Source organism: Macrosteles quadrilineatus, unplaced genomic scaffold, assembly GCF_028750875.1.
Source record: "Macrosteles quadrilineatus isolate MER2022 unplaced genomic scaffold, UCM_ALF_1.0 Scaffold_6__1_contigs__length_79288215, whole genome shotgun sequence".
Classification (NCBI taxonomy): Eukaryota; Metazoa; Arthropoda; class Insecta; order Hemiptera; family Cicadellidae; genus Macrosteles; species Macrosteles quadrilineatus.
In genome coordinates, this window is record NW_026542599.1 from 25,993,849 (window position 1) to 26,016,536 (window position 22,688).

At 34.4% G+C, this 22,688-nt stretch overlaps 1 protein-coding gene across 1 annotated transcript; it reads left to right on the forward strand.

The window, feature by feature from the left end:
- The first annotated feature begins 21,442 nt into the window (after nucleotides 1–21,442).
- On the forward strand, nucleotides 21,443–22,111 carry LOC128997410 (uncharacterized). The gene has a single exon (XM_054423048.1). The coding sequence runs from the start codon at nucleotides 21,443–21,445 to the stop codon at nucleotides 22,109–22,111; it is 669 nt and encodes a 222-aa protein (XP_054279023.1).
- Nucleotides 22,112–22,688: the final 577 nt, after the last annotated feature.

A 22,688-nucleotide genomic window follows, 5' to 3' on the forward strand; every position in this document is an offset into this window, starting at 1 on the left:
CAACTTGGAGGTAGGTAAATAATTCTTCAGTTTTTATAGTGTAGATCTAGATCTTTGATAAGTAAAAAGTAAATCATTGCTTTATTATTTTAACTTGGAAGAAAGTTTCATGGGTACTCTCGTCTTACTCAGTTCAGATTTTACCTGAAATAATTTCTGTACCCATTCCAAACTATAAACACTAATCATGAATTAACATTATCTTGACTACGAGAACTTTTTACGGGGCACATTTATATTGTAAACAGCACCATACGTATAATCCATGCCTAGCATGTAGCTATTCTGAGCCCAAGTTATTAACAAGCATATCAGCCCAGTAATCACTGGACTAATCAGCGTGTGTCTGGTGATGACATATGTATTGATCAGTAGATGTCTATAGTCACGTGGTATGTATGTATGTTGCTATATATAGTTTAATCAGCTGTTAATCAAATGTTCCCGTCATATCACCTGTTGGAAACTGTCGTGTTAACATTTTCTTCATACTGTAGCAAAAAAAGGCGTTTTATACACGCATAATGGGTCTAAAGTTGCTCTTTTAATCCCTCTGGATTAAAAAGCCTTTTTAGTCCCTTGGATGTAAAAGTCAGCTGTTGTAAACTTCGTTTGTTAGCTATCGCATTTTTCGAAATGATGTATCGATTGAATTGGTGTAGCTTATTGTTGGATTCTTGTCAGTGGTATAATGTACACTAACGCCACCGTAACAGACGAAATGATTGAATAACTTACTAAACAGTTGCTTGTTTGCATTAGCAAAATTGAAAACAAGCTGAAGGTTGTTTTGAGAGGTTATCTTTACATGAACAGTATTTTAGTTTTCTAAATTAGTTTTAATAATGTCGCAATATGATGAAAAATACAGTTGCACGGGCGAAGAATATCTTTTCCTCGGCTAAATGCTGCACACACATTTTCTATTCAACTACATCACCAGCCTGTATGTTTAGTGTAGTCTTGCCGGTAATGTACCTTCAAACTTCAGGATATTCACGTCATTCTTGTGACAAACATTTGTGCATTAAGAATATTTCGGTTGATCTACTGCTGATAAAGAAGAAAAGCCCTATGACAAAACTGTTATATTGTACGATATTTTAACATTTAAAAACTTTCGGAAATATAGTTTGGGTAAGTTGCAAGATTCATTCGGCGTCTTTATTCTATCCATATTCAGCTGTACATAATAATATCACATTATTATGGTTGCCATATTTACGTTGCACTAAATATGGGCACAATCCTTCTTGGGGCCGGTGGATCAAAGGTTGGCATGGAGAGGTAATTATATATCTATAAATATAATTATGATAAATAATAAATTGTAAAATATATTTAACAAATCTAATTAGATTTTTCAGCACAGCTTTATTGTTTTAATGAAGATTGTGCCTTCTTGTCAATGACACCAAGTATTTTTTTTTTATTCATTTTTAAATTTGTCATTAATTATTCGGGGAAAATGTTAAGCAAAAAGTTAGAATTGTTTTTCGAAAACAACACTTTCTCCGTATGTCTAAAAAAATAACTTCAATTTTTTTTACTTGATTATCTTTGTAGGATTTTTATTTTAAATCGTTAGTATATTGTTATGGTCAAAATCTATTTGGTACAATGATCTATGCATATACTGACTTATTATACAAACAGAGATTTATGTTATTCTTAGGTTGTCGGTTACTCATCACTAAAATAAATTAATCACAATTTACTAAAAAATGTCGAGGTATATTTCAAGTTTACATCAAAACTCATCTTCAGCCTCTAGTAACAACATATCAAGTAAATAAACTATGATTTTTATAATGTTTGTTTATAAATTAATTAACATATGTTTGAATTATTTTAAAATTAAGTTAGTAGGAAAAAATTTTTATATGTATATATTATGTAGATGTCACAGTTAATTTATTATTGTTTTTCCAATTTTAATTTTGTTCTCAACCTCTTCTCGAATTAAAGGTATAAATATAGGGCTGATTGTAGCACTAGGTTGGGATATGCTTCTTTTATCAACCGCCATGCAAGCAGCTTCTTTAAGATTTATATCACACCAGTTGCGACTTTTCGGGTGTGAATGAAAAAAATACGAAAACAAAAAGACTTTAGTTAATTATGTGTACAGTTTGGGCGGACAACGCCGTTGTATTATCCAAACGCAATACACGCAGTACACGCATGGCTCTGTATTGCGCCGCAGCGCCGTTGTATTTTGTTTAAATGCCACAAACTGAACAACACAGAGATTTTGTATAACGCATTGGGTTATCTTGCATACATCTGTCGGACTCATTCCATAAAATAATACTGTATAACATTGCACTATAATCATCATGATAACAGACTCGTATCAATTGTGTATGATATATACAGGTTGTTCCCGAACTCTTACTGATCTTTTAATAATTTTTTCTAAGCCAAAGACGAACTAAAATATCACGTTAAAAATACCCAACACTCGAAAGTTACGTGATCATTTTTAAGAAACTGTATACAACAATACTACTTTTTCTAATTCTTAAGAATTCAGGATAATTTACTGTTTCTAGAGTGGTTTTCGCCGGTCCATCCAGGATGACTGGGACGTATGGCAACATAGCACCATATGTGTGTTTTAATGTGCACCATTTAAATTACGGTGATGAAAATCTACTATTCTACAGATCTAGTAATGACTCCAGCGTTATATATTTGTTGACGTTTTGGAAATTTTCTTTTTCTACTGATCTGGTTAAGACGCGTAACATGTTGTCACTAACGTAGCCAGGATCTCGGAGTGGGGTAGATGTTACAATCTGTCTTTAGTTTGCTTGCCATAATCTAGAACAACGACACCACAAAATATCTTTGTGACACAAACATTGCCACACGTGAGAAGTTTATTCAACTTCAAAAATCTACCAACATTTGTACATTTGAAATTGTTGCTCTATCTGGGAGTAAATAAACAGGTTGAGCTATATTCAAGGGATAAATTATGTGTAAAGTAAACAACCAACAATTGCTCACTTATTTATGTTCATACGGGAATACGGACCCGTTACATACAAATTAAGTAGATTTCCGCCTAAATGTGTGACGCAAGGGTTACAACGAGCAAAAGGTCACGAATTGCTTACTAAAACGTTGTTTTGACAACACCTGTTGAACTTCCTGGGTCGATGTCCTCTTAAAGTACAATGTTTTGGTTATTTAACATTTAAATTGTCCTTACACGTGGCTTAAGTAGCTTACACAACAACATGGTCGAAAAAATCTATGGTGGAAAAATAGTGGCTAGAATTGTTACATGATCTGTATACTAAGTCTGTCGTGTATGTGTGTGTAAATGTATATGTACTATGTGAGGTAGCAAAGTAGCATGCTGACCATTCCAATATCTACTCGTCAGTTGATCAACACAGCGCATCTGAATGTCAGTTGATCGTCGCAACGCATCTGAATTGTCAGTTGATCGACGCAACGCATCTGAATCGTCAGTTGATCGACGCAAGCATTTGAATCGTCAGTTGATCGACGCAACGCATCTGAATCGTCAGTTGATCAACACAGCGCATCTGAATCGTCAGTTGATCGACGCAAGCATTTGAATCGTCAGTTGATCGACGCAACGCATCTGAATCGTCAGTTGATCGTCGCAAGCATCTGAATCGTCAGTTGATCGACGCAACGCATCTGAATCGTCAGTTGATCAACACAGCGCATCTGAATCGTCAGTTGATCGACGCAAGCATTTGAATCGTCAGTTGATCGACGCAACTCATCTGAATCGTCAGTTGATCGACGCGGTCCCAAAGACAAATATTTGACAGTCTTCTTTGATCGTGGAAGCGTACCTTCTAATTTTTTTCTTATACATCAACTTGTTTATCATGCCAATACCTAAAAAGAAACTTATTATACGAGTACCCTAAACTATGATGTCTTCATGAAGTTTCAAAGTCTAAAAAAGAGAATTTATGTAATTTCAAAAAGGTACACTGTTGTATGCAAAGCTCATTCGACATTGTTGCCCGATTTTAGAAACTTACCACAGAACGTACTTATAAATGTTAGTCTTCTTGAGCTTTCAAAGTCAAATTTTCTACAAGATGGTGGTCAAATTTGCTAACTTAGAAAGACTACCAGTGTTTTGCCCCTCCCCTCTACCATCTTCAAACATACGTATCTTTTCAATCGAAAATGTAATGATTTACATAAATTACTATTATTTAGGTTGCTTAACATTTCAATTGAGTATTTAAATCTTGCACTCATGTTTTATTTCGACCCTAAAAGAATAAAGCTATCATTTTGTAACTTTTGTAGATTTGTTTTTAGAGTTAGATTCTGAATCCAGAAGCCTTTGCCATTGGGCTGTCAATTAATGATGCTGTTTAACAAAATGTCAATCTTATGTAGTAATAATGCCAGGGCTTGGATCGTTCCCTTATAGAAAACAAGATTATATCTAACTACGTCGAAACAAAAATATAAAAAATCTATAAAAAAAACACAAGACGATGAAACGTACACAATATTCTATATAGTAATGATACTTTGTCTCACGCGAAATAATGTCTAGTCCTGCACGTGGCTTGCATTTGTAAATTTTGTACTTTGTGGCTATGCAGATCCAGAGTAAACTATGCTAATTGTTCCAGCACGTGCCTTTGGAGGTCTTTGACCCCAACAGCTGCTGGACATTTGACCCAACTTACCTGTGTAGTATAACAATATTTAGGCTTCCGGCTTCCTGATTCGGCGTAGATGCACTAAACTACGATTGGGCAGAGTGAGTGAACGTGAATGTTGTTTGTGATTGATTATTTTTACTTTCTCCCCCTATACCTATATGGAGAAATTATTGTTTTCGTCAAAATTTTTGAGTCTGAGTTTTGAGTGGATATATCCGCTTTGGGTCCAGGGGGACCCAAAAAAAATAGATGAAAGAAATAGGTGGTAACATGATATTATTTGTTTACAAGAGTATGTTTCCTATTAAAACTGCCAGAATGTTCCTTTATGCGTGTAAACTAACTGTTCTGAATTATATTCAGTAATAATCGACTTCTTGATTCCCGTACGTAGGACGGGCCAACAGCTAGTAAAATTTTATGTAAACTGTTAAAACCTTTAACTAAATTAATAGGCATATGGCACATCAAAATGAAGCTCACGGTTTGTAGATTTGCCGAAAACTATTGGTATGAACAAATTCTCTAATTGTAAATTTTGAAGCACGTTTTTCGTGTCTAGTTCATGTACGTTGACACAAAGGCGCTAGTGTTGACGAAACTTTGTTTCTATTATTTTAGGGTTAATTTCTTGATTTGTGCTTTACTGTTTGGTTATATAACTAAGGGACAAGTTATTGTTTATGATTAGATCGTATTATTTGGTTAAACGAGGTTTTAAATGGCTGTAATAACGGGAAACAAATTGTAAACAAAACACGACCTCTACAGAAAACCGTACAGAACTAACAATAAAATTGGCTTCAGCTGTTCCATAAGGATGGGAAATCTACTAAGGGAGTATGTTTTATCATAGGTCTATGGTTTTATCTATGCTCCAACCCACAGGACGTTTTCCAAAGGGCTGCACCACATGTTTTAGAGGTTTACCTTATTCAATTAATTCTATGAACAACAGCTGGCCATATAATTCACAGCAGTTTGTTTATTTACACTTTTGTTTACTTATTTCATCACTTACTTTTGTGCTTTTATCTTAATAGTGGAGCGTTAAATTAACATCGATGCTATATTTAGCCATTGGATACTAGTAAGTGCTTGAAGGTGTTATATCCTATATTATGTGAAATCTCTTTGTGTTCGTCCAAGGGGTTGTCGTCTTCGTGAAAGAGAGCGGCGAGTCAGGATATGACCGTACCCAACTTGGCCACCTCAGGACGTAAGGTATAAAATAGAGACGCCACAGACTACGAAGGTCCCGCTGCTTTTAACATCCCTTCTAATGTTCAGCTTCCGTATAACGTATATTTTTACACGATAGAGTTTCAAAAATGAGGTTTGCCTCATGTTCATCTTCTACTTAGTGGTTTAAATTTCATCACTGATTATACACCAATACTGTAGAGGTGTATAGTCAATGATTTTATCTTGGTATTCTTTTTTTAATGGTGGTTTATAAATTGTACCCCCGTGAATTCACGGGTAGTTGTATATATTATATGTTACTGGTATAGGCCTAGGTACATAAAGAAATTGAACGAATAGTGTTTTTGGGCCTTTGGGGATATCAGAATGAAAAATTATGTCGGTCCCGGGTCTAGTTCTTACGGTGCCGTGCCACCTACAGTAATAACTACTTCCCTGTAGAGAGGGGAAATTCGCTAAAAATATTGTTTAATTTTTTTGAATTGTTAAGCCATTTAAGTAGGTTACGGTATGTTATAATAATGGTGTTTATACTGGTATTAAACTAAAAGGGGTTAAATATACTGTATATTGGACAGAAAAATATAAATACCCCTACCGCAGCAAACCTGCAGACTAAGCGAATTTCTATTTGCTTGATTGGATTTACACAAAAATGTCATTTTCCAAATTTGATCAAAATATGTTCATAAATAAGCCAACTACAACAGTTTACTTATTCTCCATAAAAATAACATGGGAATTTTAAATTTACAGTTTTTTGGAATTTTCTCCGTAACCATTAGGTGCATAATAACGCTTCAATATACTAAATTATTTGTGTTTGTATGCTCTTCAAAATGGTTTGGAAAGAAAATGTTAAATTTTAAGTTTTTAGGGATAAAAATGGGAAAAACCAACTTTTACCACACAAAAACCCCCATAAACACCTGTTCCCATAGCTCGATCATGCTGGTTCGCGAACTCCTTCGAATAAACGTAGGTTTACACGTTTATACCAAATTTCATCAAAATCGGATGAGCTTTGCTCGAGTTATCGCGCTAACGGACACATAACTGCTGTTAATATTTACATAAGGAGTTGGCAGTAAGCTTGAAAGCCAGTCTATTTCCCTTCTTTATGGGTATACATTTAACTTACAATAACAAACATTTATAATGTTTGCCCGCGTCGTCGACTCGTCTAAAACTACAACCATAGATTCTTGAGTAAACCATTACATATTCTATAGTCTGTCTTATAACACTCAAGACTCTAGTTTAACAATGTAATTTATAGTTTTTTGCTGTTAAATACTCTAGGGTAAAAACAGTCGTATTCATCCCATTACACAGTAATACACTCTCAATGTTATTAATCCGAATGTATATCATGCATAAACGCAATCATTTCTTATAATATAGCATAATTAAAGTTAGCATTTCTTAAATCATAGTACGAGGACAGTATTACGATATTCGCAATTCAATAATGGTATTCCCAAAATTAGGAACTGAGCTAAATATCACATTGCATTCAGTAACTATATTACTTTGATTTTAGTAACTATTAGTAAAAATAAAACTACTTATGACTGTTACTGATTACTTCCGTAATTGCATTGTAACGAAAATATATATTTCGTGTCGAGCTATTGTTATGTTTTATTAATTTAAATAGTATATAATACATACATAGGCTACATAATTAATATTCCATAAATAATATTATAATATATTCTATTGTAGCACATTAAAACGTTGGCTAATAAACTAACCAAAACCTATTTCATTGTCAGCTGATCAGCTGATCAGCAAGTCTTCTACTCGCATGACGTGCTCGTTTCTTATTGGTCCATTGTTGTCTTATAACTGTAGTTGAACTGTACGATGTATTTCATGTTACTACTCGTAGTATTCGTAGTGACCTTGTAGTTAATGTTAGTATCCGTATCGCGTTTTGTTTTTGAGTGGTTTTAGTAGACTTAGTGAAAAGTGTTAGTGTCAAGTGACTCATTCAGGGATAATATTTATGCAGATTTTCCTGTGAAGACATGCATCTTTGTTCTGGAGATTCATTGCAGTATTAATTCTGGTATGTATTTTCAGTTATTCAGCAATATTAAACAAAATTACATTTTCTGCAAAACTTAAACCAAAGTTGATTACGCAATGGTCTACTTGTTATTTTATGATAATATCCTAGTATAGCGTACATTAAAATGATTAAATAATGGTTCTATCATTCATATGGCTTATTTTGTTTTAGAAAATGACTAGTTAGGTTTTCGCTAAATCTGTGCTTTATTTAGGCCTACTAAAACTGAATGAAGTGTTGATAAACGGTACCGGTACTTCTAATGATAAAATTAATATTCTTGCTAAGTTCACAAACTTTTGCAACAACATATTTTCAACCTTTTGGTAAAATATAAACGACCTTCATAGTCATAATTGTAGTATAGATAGCCCTTATAAAATTTTAGTTTTATTAAATTTAGGGATAATTAGCTTACATTTTGGCCCTATTTATCATCTCTAACTTGATAGGTCTGTATTACCATTGATTGCTGCCGTTAGGATGTAAATAAATAAATAATTAATCTTAGCCTAACAATAATAAAACACATTTTGAAGGGCAGTGTATTTGAATTGTGACTAAGCCTTGAGTTAATCAATTTCCAATTACGATGGAGTTTAGAATTGAATATAGCATAGCCCAAACAAGGGTCACATTTGTTTATAGAATATAATTACTAACAAGTTTATTTAAGAGCTTTTTTTAAACTGTTTTTTGCCTGAAAGAAAATAGTATATATTTTTATGTTATTAGGCATATTGATAAAAATACATCAACAACAAAATAAAGCTACAAAAATGAAGAAACTTCGTTGTAGGTATATTCTTAACAAAATACAAAATATGATATTTTATCTCCTATGTTTACGTAGGCTCTGTTTAACATTTTTTTTTGTAAAAAAAACCTGAATTATTAAGCTTTAAGAAACTCTAAAGTAATTCTCGTTTTTTATATTTGCATTTCAAGCAAAATTTACATTTCTATGAGTTTTCATCGTCAATAAAATATTAAGAGGGAATATCAAGCAGGCTTTTTTTGACTCAAATTTTATTGGAGAGAGTTCCTATTGTGCTATAATTTCGATAGTTTAATACAACATAAAACATCTATTGAAGATACCTCCTGTATAATAAATGCTTTGGTCAAAGTATATGTTGATGTACCTTAGATAAGCTTTTAACGCTTATTTAAACACAACAGTAGTAAAAACAACTTTGTTTGCAGGTTAGTGGTTGCAGTCGTACCAAAGGTAAGAATTTATATCTCTGAGTGTTTGGGGTGTTAAATAATTTCTTGTATCCAGGCTTCGGGTAGGTTTACTATACGAAAACGTTCTACCGGTTCGAAGTACCTTATAGAAACATACATCGAATTAAGTTGGTACTATTTCAACCGCGTGAAGGGAAGAAGTGTTAGTCAGTTGGTGTTGTTGGCCAGTTAACTAAAATATCAACAGAAAGAAGACTATCGAGAAACGCAATTTTCTATATTTTCCAACCATACGCCGGATGATTTAAATATCGATATGTTTGAATCGACGCTGACAGTTTTTAGTCGACGAAATTAACATTTCTTGTGCCTACTTAATTTTAAGCAACATTATATTCTCTCGTTAAATGCCTGAACAATTTTTATGTCGTACATGTATCTTGTCAATTGTATACATTATTTCATTGTTTGTGTCTTGTGTCTTGCTAATGAAAGTCCAATATGATGTGAACACCTTCATCAAGCTGCATAGAGATTAATTTACCATTATCAATCGATTAAAATTAAGTAATCCTTCTATCGTACAGATTTATTAAAGGGGAAATAAAAATAGTACGCAAGTGACCTATATGGAATTAATATTTTAACATCAAGACAGTAAAAATGTACAATTCGTGTAAAATAAATCTAAAACATAATTAATTTTGAAATAGAATGCATATTAAGATTAGCTAATAACCTTTTGAAGTTTTGGTTTTAACTCACTTTTTTGTAGTAAAGTGAAATAAAAAAGATATTTTTTACATTGGTTTGGCTAAATCATGGGAATACGTATTAGAGGAGGTTATGCATGGGTCCATTGGTATATTGGTTTTGGAAACAAAAAAGAAGTGTATATACAGGTCAATTAGTGTAGGCCATACCATGATAAATAGCTGGGAGCTTTAAGTAACATAGCTGTAAAGATATAAAGATTTCTTAAATAACCATTGGAGAAAACCCAAAGCGAAATTCATATAAATGCCTTTGTTCACATCATATCGGCCAAATTTCAGCTGAAGCCAACCAAAGGTAGGAAGCATTTAATTTTGTTTCTCTTAGATTTATGTGTTTTAATTTAGCCTGGATACATGGAAATATATCTGCCAACATTAATTCTATGAATTGGCTTTAACTAAATGAAATTTCTTAGTACTTGGTAATGTTTAATGAGTGACTTGAAATACAATTTAAATTAATATATATGTTGTCAAGATATAACAATGTTATACTTTTGTTCACTTCGGAACAGTGAATAGTGTGAAAAGAGTTTGATAGCTGCAAAGTTTAGTTGATATTACAATAAGAAACCTACTGTGACTTCTGCATCGTTCCTAAGAAAACAGGTTGGTTTAGTTACACTGCTTTTTGTCTGGTTTAGTAGCATTAGGTATAATAATTTTCATATTTTTAGGCTGGTATCTTGGCCTTAGTAATAAGGGTTATTCTATGAATTTTAATATTATTAATTTACTATTAAATCTTTGAAAGGCTCCGTAGTATTTTTTAAAATTGTTTACTTTTAGTTTGTCAGGATTAACTCAGTTTACTAACATACTAAGGTACATATTACTATTTTAAAACTGGGCCTTCAATATAGTCAACTATATATTATTTACAGGTGTGCCTATAGAGATTAAACTAATTGCGTTCGTTTCAATATTGTATTAAGGAGTAATGCATTTTGGAGTATATACATGATTTTTATCATACTATCTCTTCTTGAAAATACCCCTACAGTTAGTAGGTATAACTAACTAATCTCTATGGCTACACCTTCATAGTCAGTATAGGTTAGTCAAGTTAGGTTAAGTATTAGAGGTGGCCTGTATCAGGTGGGTAGGGGATAATCTATTACGTTTTCCACTTATGTTAACATTTCTTAACGATGATTGTTCTGGAAAGTCTCTCAGTACAAGGTTCTTATTTTTCTATAACAGCACAAAATGTTTACTTCTGGAGTCATTTTTTTATCTTTGGGGGTAGTACTAGAATACCTTTTGGGAAGCAGCAGACTATTATACCTTGCATGTGCTTTTTTATTTGTAAATATAAATTACTCTTATCTATTGGAAGAGTGTTATGTAATATCCCTAAAAAGTTAGGAAGTGTTTGGAAAGTACTATGTCTAGCACCACCTTCCACAGCGGGTATCGTGCTTTGTGACTTTTTTAAATTTATAAACTGGCTGTAGAAGGATTAAATATTGTAGAAATGATTCCGCCCACCTCTACCATATTTTTCCCGTGTGGAGTTGCTAGTCTCCTATCGGGCGCCTCCCCAGGTGGCGGATAGGGGAAGGCTCGTCAAGAGATGGCGGGTACTGGGAATGGACCCCCAGGGTGGACCAAAACTAGCAGAGTGTAGTACGTGTCAATTACATTGGCCAGTGGGATGCGTGTGTGCGAAATAACACTTCTTCCATCGTCCCTTCTTTTATTTTGCTCGGCCAAACTCGTCAACTAATTACCTATAAATGAATGTACACTAGCGTATTGTGTGATTCTCAATGTTGTTGGGAACCTTTCCATCATTCAACCCACACACGCCATCCTAATTGACACGATCTATACAATTTTGTTTCAATTTTAAACTCATGGTACCAAACATAACAGGAATAATTTTTAATTTCTCCCCCTATACCATACATAGTATATGGAGAAAATATTGTTTTCGTCAACATTTTCAAGTTTGAGTTTTGAGCGGACACATCCGTTTTGGGTTCCCCCTGGTCCCAAAGAAGTAGTTTTTGAAGTGATGTTTGTGTGTGGTACGACTCCCATTTGGGTAAAAATTACGGTTCAAAAGTTATTGTAACTTATGTTATTTCCCCATAAAACACCATACAATAAGAAAAATTGGATTTTTTAAGAAAGGCTGGTTTTGATACAAATAAATATGTTATGGCCCTTATAATTCTAAAAAGGTACAATACCCCATTGCTGTAACAATTACGGTTCAAACGTTATTGCAAATTTTGTGTTTATAAAAAAAAAAAAAAAAAAAATAATTACTCTTACCGTTTATCCATGATAAAGGTTGTTGACGAGCTTATGGGAGGAGAACGTATGTACCGTTTATTATGGTTGTAAACAATAAAAGTAACGTTTTTATCTATTTTTTATTTGTTTTGTTCTAAGAGGTTAATGGTTCAGCCTAAGAGTGTGATTTTTTCCCAGTTTTTATAGAAGGCGAAAGGATGAGTTATGATCGAAATTCTACTTGCAACATCCAGTGTTCAGTTATTTAACTATAGTATTTGAATAAGTAATTTTATTTAGTTTGAATATGTTTCATGTTTGTCCGAAAATTAAGAAACCAAAACTCGATCAGGTCAGTGTAGTTTCCAAATTCGACTAGTTTCTTTACGTTTCGTGAAATTTGACCAAATTTGAGAGTTTTATGAGAGCTCTAGTAATTAACGTTCAAAACGACTTAAGTTATCTCATGATGACGTATATACATTATCAACCTACATGTTTACAAATAATGAAGAAGTCTTAACTAAATTATTATTGCCTATTAGGGAAAATATTTTAATATATAATACGTAAGTTAAGTAACGGAATGTAACTAAAATACGATTTCAATTCCATCTTACTCCAGGTCCTTTCCCCCCTCACTAGATCCAATATTAGCATTCAATTTACTAGGGTCTTCGGCCCGCACCGTATTAGGTTTCAGGAGTGTCATCAACTTGAAGCAATTTTTCTCACGTAGTAGTATAACTTTGTATTGGTATGTAAACCAATAATTACAGTTGTATTGTGTCAATTATATTTGTCTAATAAACCCCAAATTTATATTCAACCTACTTGCAGCTTTTATCTTTATACAAACCTTTAAGAGATTAATGGCGGTACTACTTTTTTTGAGCGAGGTTAAGTGATATAATATTGTTGGCTGACAATAGCAGTAAAGTATCTCCCAGTAAATTGCTCCCCAACTTGGTACATCTTGTCCAGTTTACAGCTGTCTTGATTACGTCACGCGCCTGCACTGATAACACAACAATACACCATTGTTGTCAGCTGTCATCTGATTTTGGCTTTGGGTATGAGCAAAATTATGTTTGTTTATAATAGTTCTTAATTTTTTTTTTTCAGCAGAGGTGTCTTAATCTATCTAACTTTCAAAGACGAATTTCTTAATTAGTTTTACGAATATTTTGTTATTTTCAAAATCTTAAGTAATTTTTAACCCTACTTTTCATTGTAATATTTTACTAAATTTCCTCCTAGCAAAGTAGGCCTACTGTGGATATTACCATTGACTATATAATGTAGTAATATTACCGAAGAGTCATTATTTTTTGGTGAATGCGGCTGACCACTGGCTGGACCTCCATTGAGTTTGACCGAGCAGCAATCAGTATTCATTCAACTATTAATTCTGCGAGGGAGACTTAGTGTGAATCCCCTTTTCTTATGAAAATCTATGAGTATGATCTCCATTTTTGACAATAACAAAATTTTCTTAGTTTGCCGTTTTGTTATGACAAGGATATTTTAATATTGCAATTTTGGCAAATTTTCCGTATGTGGAATAAGCTATTGCCCACAAATATTAGTACATAACCGGTATGGATCTTAAACATGAATAAATGATGCCACTGGTCCGAGAGTTTTATTTACATTTTTTTGATGTCACACCTTCACATTATTGGACGCTAGGTTCTAGCGTGAAACAGTATTACACATTACTTCAGGCTAGTCATAGAGCGTCGTGGCATTATCACATGGATAAAATCAATTGGCGATTGGCGGAATTTGAATCCGCGACCTGGGGCTCACTGTCAAATCAGCTGTTACGGATATTAGTAAAGACATTTGGACCAGTGACGTAGTTTGTTTATGTTTATGATCCATACAGTTTCTGTTTTAATATTCGTGCTATTACCGTAGGTCTCATAATAAGACCTCGACCTGGGGCCGATTTACATTTTAGCGAATTTCCCTATAGGGAAGTAGCTATTACCGTAGGTGGCATGGTAAGACCTAGGACCGGGACCTATTTACTTTTTCATTTTGATGTCCCCAGAGGCTAAAAACACCATTCGTTCAAATTTTTATATATGTGTGTCCGTGAACACAATCACTTGAGTAATTTTTGTCTGATTTTGACGAAATTTGGTTTAAAGGTGTAAAGTGGAATAAACTTGAATGAGTTCACGAACCAGCATGATCGGACCATGGGAACAGGGCTTTACGGGGAGTTTTATGGGGTAAAAATTGGTTTTTCTCACTTTTGACCCTTAAAACACAAAATTCCCAATTTCTCTTCAGACTTTTTTAAAGAGCGTAAAAACAAACAATGTAGCATATAAAAGTATTTTTGTATGGTAATTGATAATGGTGAAAAAAAATTAAAATTCCCACGTTATTCTTATGGAGAATATTGTAAAATGTTGTAGTGTGCTTGTTTATGGGTATATTTTGACCAAACATGGCAAATTTATTTATTTTTATACGAAGCTATTAATATTTTACTAAAAACACACTTTATTAGTTTCCTTGTAGCAGCAAACCTAGGCACTCGTTATATAAATACCTAATGTTATTTAAATATATTTATTTGAAAATAAATTCAGACAAATAGAAATTCGCTTAGACGGCATGTTTGCTGCAACGGGGTTATTTATTTTTTAAGGTCTCCAATTAATAAAGGCCAAAAACACCAACCGTCCAAATTCATATATTGGGCTCAAATTGGGGGTTTGTTGACAAAACCCTTTTAGCGAATTTCCCATATAGGGAATAAGTTATTACCGTAGTACTCATGGTAAGACCTGGACCCGGAACCGATTTATTTTTTTCGTTTTGAGGTCCCTAGAGGCCAAAAAAACCATCCGTTAAAATTCATATATATATATTAAGTTATAGGTTTCCCCTAAGACAGACCAAGAAAGTACCGTTACGTTTAATTTTCAAGATGATCTCGTTCGCATCGCTCAATCACGTCCTGGTTGAAGTTCGTTCAATACGCTCACTCACCTTTGGGTTGGAGCTCGTTCGCTACGCTCACTCACCTTTAGGTTGGAGCTCGTTCGCTGCGCTCACTTGCCTTCAGGTTAGCTCGTTCGCTACGCTAACTCGCCTCCAGGTTGAAGTTCGTTCGCTACGCTCACTCACCTTTGGGTTGGAGCTCGTTCGCTACGCTCACTCACCTTTAGGTTGGAGCTCGTTCGCTGCGCTCACTTGCCTTCCGGTTAGCTCGTTCGCTACGCTAACTCGCCTCCAGGTTGAAGTTCGTTCGCTAAGCTCACTCACCTTTTGGTTGCAAATTAGCTGTTGTCATAAATGTAAAAGAAATAATAGTGCTGCACCCTGTTGGTAATCCTTGTAACTTTAATGCTATTGAACATCATAGAACAGAACCAACTTGTTTAATTGAAACAGCTGTTAAGATTCATTAATTCCATTTCACATGGGAAACTCCAGAGCCACTGGGGCGGAGCCCTTTTAAGAATTTCGAAACGGGAAATAGTTTACGTCCGATTCGCATACCTACAGAATTTACACACCAAATTTCATAACGATCGGTGAAGTCGTTCCGGAGGAGTTTGCAGACAAACACTGTGACACGAGAATTTTATATATTAGAGATATATGTGTCCGTTAGCACGATAACTCGAGCAAAAATCATCCGATTTTGATGAAATTTGGTACAAACGTGTAAACCTACATTTATTCGAACGAGTTCGCGAACCAGCATGATCGGACTATGGGAACGGGGGTTTATGGGGGGTTTTATGGGGTAAAAATAGGTTTTTCCCATTTTTGACCCTAAAAACACAAAATTTTAAAATTTCTTTTCACATCATTTTGTAGAGCATAAAAAACAAATAATTTAGTACATTGAAGCGTTATTGTGCGCCTAATAGTTACGGAGAAAATTCAAAAAAACTGTAAATTTAAAATCCCCATGTTATTCTTATGGAGAAAAAGTCAACTGTTGTAGTTTGCTTGTTTATGAACATATTTTGACCGAATTTGGAAAATACATTAATTTCTTACTAACCTATTAACATAAAAAACCACCTTTTTACCCTCCCTGTTGCAGCAAACCTAAGTAGGCCTACTCGTTTAACTAATTCTATTTAAATAGGGAATACATATGATATTTTTAAGGAGACATTTTAGTGTAAATCCTATCAGGCTAATGGAAATTCGCTTAGTCTGCAGGTTTGCTGCGGCGGGGGTATTATCAGTATCCATTAATTCATAGCACTTTTTCTAATTAATTGTTGGATACAATTTAAAAGATCAAGTTTATAAAAAAATATGCCTGTAAAAGAATGGCATAATTTTTTAGAAACAATATAGGTACATCTGTTTGCATTTTAATTATCCTAAAGTAAAGCATTTTATCAGTAACATATCCTGGGCCTTGCATATAAGTTGAGCCAGTAGGCCTACACAAATGCGCACTCATCGAGATTGCATGGAAATGGAATTCAATTAAAACGATTTCTCGCACGGGGTATGCTTGAAGTGCTCTTCAAACTCAAGCTGTGCGATGCATTAATGCAGAGAAACAATTAACATTGCACTACACTCGAACATTCACCAGCCTAGGGAGGAATTGCAACTACAGAATCGTTTAAAAGATTTCAGAAATTACAGGATTCATCTTCAGTGAATTATCGGTGTTTGGCCAATTATTGTTAACCACTTTACAAACACATGAACGCTGTTAGATTAAACCACTCCACGTTTTATATAGTGTGATAGTAGGATATTGCAACGCCGAAACCCAAGACTTAAAAGACGTAAAACTAATTAAAGACAGATGTGATGGGTTAGTCCATTCATACTTGGCTTAAAATACCAACTTTGTATGGTCACCATTTAATAAGAAAGTATAAAGCAAAGAAAGTTTAGTAGATACTGTAGCGAGATAGACTTTGAGAGGCAACACAACTTTACCCATATTACACTAGGTTTCTGAAAAAAGCAATTTTTTGGTTCTGTTGTTGTAGTATACAGGGTTTCCATAAAATAATGGTGCGGTTTTAACATCCTGTAAAACTGTTATAAGACAAATTAAATGACTTCTGTTGGTATCCCTGTATCTAGTAGCTCAAACAGTTTTGTTCACATTTGTTAAAACAGCTGTTTTGATTGTCGTACCATTCAAAACACTTCTTAATCAATAAGTTGAGTTTTTTCGACCAACATGTTTTCAGATCAGGAAAAAGCTAAGTGCGTATTGTTATTAAGTGAGTTAAAGTCAGTGACTTTAGTGCAACGGGCATTTCAAAGAACATTCAATAAAGCTCCGCCTCATAAAAACAACATTAATCGTTGGAGTGAGCAATTCATAAACACTGGGTCAGTTAAAAAGCAAAGTAGACCTGGTAGACCACCAGTATCTAACCAGACAGTTGAAGACATCAGACTATCTTGTGTTAGAAGTCCAAAGAAATCCCTCCCTCGCCGTAGTCTTGAATTAGGAATACCTGTAAGTACTCTTCACAAAGTTTTACACAAAAGACTCCATCTTCATGCCTACAAAATTCAACTTCTTCAAAAAATAAAAACAACAGATTTGATAAAAAGAGCAGGATTCGCTACATTTATGTTGAACCAAATGGCAGAAAATGAATCATTTTTGAATGAAGTAGTTTTTTTCAGATGAAGCCACATTTCACATCAGTGGTTGTGTTAATAGGCACAACGTAAGAATTTGGGGAGCTCAGCATCCTCATGAAAAGGAAAGAGACTCACCAAAAATAAACGTTTGGTGCGGCCTGTCCAGAGAAGAAGTAATTGGGCCATTTTTCTTCGCTGAAAAAACTATCAATGGAAATGTTTACTTGGACATGTTAGAAAACTATTGTTTTCCTCTACTTGACGACATGGAAAATGCAAAAAGCCTTTGTTTTCAGCAGGATGGAGCACCTCCACATTATAAAACAATTGTTCGAGATGCTTTAGATGTTAAGTTCCCGAACAGGTGGATTGGAAGAGGCGGTCCTATAGCATGGCCCCCCAGGAGCCCGAACCTGACTCCATGCGATTTTTTTCTTTGGGGTCATGTAAAGAACATAGTATATGCTCAAAAAATTTGCAATTTGGACCACCTAAGGGAAAGAATCATTCATGCAGTTTCAACGGTGACAAAAGAAATGTTGCAAAATGTGTGGGCTGAAGTAGATTATCGTTTGGACGTCTGCAGGGCTAGGAATGGTGGCCATGTCGAGCTTTATTAGATATGTATAAAATCTTTTTAATGTAAGGAATCCAATAAAATAAATAGTTTTTTTGTACCTCTTCTCGTTATCTTTTTATTTCATAATTAAACCGCACCATTATTTTATGGAAACCCTGTATTTTGCCAACTTTACAGATATTTTAACCACAATTAACCATCATATATTTGTAAGCTATTGCTTGTATTCTAGGATTGTAAACATAAATAAAAGCAAATAATGTAAACAAAATACCCTAATATAAAATAGACTTGTGTAGTCTACAATAAAAAGGTAGGTAACCAACATAAAAGCGGAAGTGATGATTAATATAATATAAAAAAAATAAAATAAAAAACGCCGGGAGACACGTTTTAACGACAGAGTTACACCATAGGAGGTATCAATGCTTACACGTTGGTATCAAAGTTTTCTTTACTTAATTTTCGATCAGCTGATATGCATTGGTGCATAGTTACCTATGAGGGAATCATTAACCAAGGAACAGAAAATAACCTTTTCCTACAGTTACCTAACAATGTACATGTTCTCTCACTTATTTGAGAAAGCAAAGTGGCCAATTCGCTCATCAGTGAGACAATGTTAACATTGTCTCACTCTAATTACTTTGTCTCACTCCAGATTTGCAACGTGAAGGCACGAAAGGGGTAGCGGATTTCTACCCCCGGATATTTACCCCCATGAAAAAACGCCTACGTCATTTTGACGTCACGAGGGGTGGGGCTTATACACGTTCGAGAAACAGCCCGCGACTGGAAATCTACCCCCGGACATCTACCCCCGGACATCTACCCCCGGACATTTACCCCCAGACATCTACCCCCCGTGGTCAGCTCTGCCGCGTATCGGCCAATATTCATTGTTGTAATTTATTTTATAAATTTCTTTACCTTCTTATATCCAGTATTAAACATGCGATATGTCGATGTCTGTTTTAACATTATCCATATTTGTAATTCAATAAGTTGTAACAGTCCTTTTCAACCCGACCTACTTCACTGATTTTTACGATTGAGATGTCAATTAAAAGCTTAAGATCTAGCGCAGCACAAAATGGTAATTGAAAGGATATTTCGATTAGGGCTTCAAAAGGTTGACCCCTAAAGCCTTTGATTTATTCCTAGAAGGTGCTTCCAATGGTTGACCAACTTTTACACTATACAGTAACAGTTTAAAAGTGAAATGTGAGTAGTACTCGACAGATTAATTTTTAAGTCAGGTTGTGAAAACATGAATAGATCGTCTGCAACTGTAATATTATGAGATGAAAAAGTTATGAAAATAATATAATATTGCGTACTTTTCACATGGTCAAGTGTTACATCGTACTGAACCATTGTTTTTACACACATTTCTTAAAGGATAAAGTGAATAAACTGTGGTGAACTTCCAGTTTATTCAATGTAGGCCTAGTAGTAATAATTGTTTGGTAAACCAAAACTCAGTTGTAAACTGTTAAATTGAGAAAGAGTATCAATAAAAGTCAGGTGAATAATGGTAAATTTTGCATATCACCTAGTAGTAAAAAAAAATTGTTTCTAAGATTTTAGATGCGTACTAAGAAAGGATTTTAAACTATTTTCTCTTAAAGACCTAAAATAAGACAATTATTAAAATTCAAAATAATGGCCACGTTCAATTTTTTAAGCATAGCCTAATATCTTTTAATATATATATATATATATATATACGCCTAAATACCCCCATTGCAGCACATTCGCATACTCAGAGAATGTATAAAGTCTTATTGAAAAATCCTGCCTTAAAACAAAACTTGTCAACTTTATGTCAATAAATAAGTGTTCAAAAGATTCATTCATAAGAATACCATCTGGAAGTGAATAAGCAGGTTTCCTGTCAGTAAAATGTTAAAATGAGGCATTTTAAGGTAGTATACAGAACAGAATTAGGCGAAACCCGTCAACATTGACGGTTACTTTCAAGGCTTATGCTAATTCATATAACTGCGATAAATAGATTGAAGTAATAAAAATTTTGAGCATTTAGCTCTTTAGCTTTTTTGGTGAGTAATAAGTGTAAAAGCAATAATGACTACAGACAGTGTCATTAGTCTGTGCGCGCGGATCTGACGCTACTAGCCATTCTATAAAACTTGGGCTCACTCACTCCATTATGGTCTCACTCACACCAATAGTCGTCTATAAAATTTCTAGCTGGAATAATCGAATTTCTAATTGAATCACCTGATTGAAAAAAGTAAATATTTATATTCTTTTCTAAATATTATTATAGCAGAGTGTGTTTAACGGAAAGATTAGTTTAGTTTAACTGTGTTTTTTGTTTAATACTGTGTTTTAACGTATTCGGCATACATAGAATTATGTGTGACAGAGTGAAAAGTAAGTTGAAGGGTAGGACGCTGAACGGACAGAGTCGGGAAATAGTAAGCAATGTTTACCAGTTTATGAAAAAAGAGGCTGACGATAAAGCTGTAAGCATTCCCTTGGCAAAAGCTCGCACCCGAACAGCAGTGGCAACAGGGGTCTCGGAGCGAGTCATAACGAAGATTAATGGCAAACTTAAAGCACTACTAATACATGATGACAATGATAGCAACAAAAGTTTTTGTACTCCTAGTAAGTTAAAAGAAAGCAGAAAAAGGCCCGTCACTGGAGTGGATGATTTTGATAAGGCTTTGATAAGACGCTTGGTGTATGAGTTCCACATTCAACATAAAATACTACCAACAGTTTCTTTACTACACGAGGAACTAAAAAAACAGATAGATTTCAAAGGATCAAAATCAAGCCTTAGGAGAATTCTGAAGGAGCTTGGATTCAGATGGAGGAAAACGCAGAACAACCGAAAAATGCTGATTGAGACAAACGAAATCCGGGAAAAGAGAATTTCTTATTTGAGAGCAGTCAAACGTTTCAGAAATGAGGGTCGTACTATTATTTTCATGGACGAATCATATATTTTAACAAGCCATGTTTCAAGTCTATCGTGGTCTGACAACTCAACCAAGGGAATGCGTGTACGGTACCCATTTTTAAAGGACAACGCCTAATAATGATTCATGCAGGAAGTGAAGCTGGTTTTGTCCCTAACGCATTGACGATGTGGAAGGCATCGAGCGCCACGCGTGATTATCACGACAATGTCAGGAAGGAAACCATGATCAAGTGGATGAAAGAGAAACTTCTGCCGAACATATCACTGAAGTCCTTGATAGTTGTAGATAACGCACCTTATCACAATGCGCAATTAGACAAAGCACCCACATCAAATAGTAGGAAACAAGAAATGAAGGACTGGCTAATCAAACATGGAATACAATATTCAAACGAAATGCTGGTTCCTGAGTTGTATAAGCTTGTACTGCTGAACAAACCAAGATTCATTCGATATGAAATTGATGAACTACTCACGGGTACTGACCATGTTATTCTTCGTCTCCCCCCCTACCACCCAGATCTAAACCCAATAGAACTTATTTGGGCTGAAGTAAAAGGTTACGTAGCTAGCAGAAACGTAAATTGTAGCTTCGAGAGCATCCGTTCATTGGCACAGGAAAAATTTGATATCATTGGTGCAACAGAGTGGAAAAACAAGTGCGACCATGTAAAAACTATTGAAAATAATTACGCTTTAGCTGAGCCGCGGATCGACGACCTCGTGGAATCAATGGTCATATCAGTAGGAAACAGCGACAGCAGTGACGAAGAAGACGATGCATGAGTGACATTGAAAACCTCGTTTAAAATATATACAGGCCTTACCTTGTAAATAGTTAATAAATTAAAATTTGTTAATCAACTTTTATCATTCAACTATTTAGGCCTACATTTGCTTTTACTGGTGTTTTATATTTATTTTCAGTTTGATATTATATGCTTATGATAATACAGCCACGGTTAGATAAAAATCAGTCATAAGCTTAAAGAAGTCTTTTAGTAGTCGTCAATTTTACAAGATTTGTCAAAGTGGTTTATATTTTTGAAATCTGAACAAAAAATAATCCTTCAGTTACATTTGGATATGGGTAAATGAATTAATAAAGCATCCAGTTAATAAGATGATTATAGACTTTAATTAAGTATACAAACATATTTATACTAAGACCTTGTGAAAATAACCAAACAACAAAGGTTATAAATTTAGCAACAATCAGTAAATTAGGAAAGTCCACTCATTTTACAACCGTCCTCGTCAACGAGTAACCCATAAGCGATAGAACTCCACATTTCAACGAGACAGTAGGCCTATGAATGGTCGTGGTTAATAAATAAATTGTTCTCGTGTTCTTATTTTCTCC

Coding starts and splice junctions, on each gene's coding strand:
- LOC128997410 (XM_054423048.1), top strand. CDS start 21,443: ATGATTCATGCAGGAAGTGAAGCTGGTTTTGTCCCTAACGCATTGACG.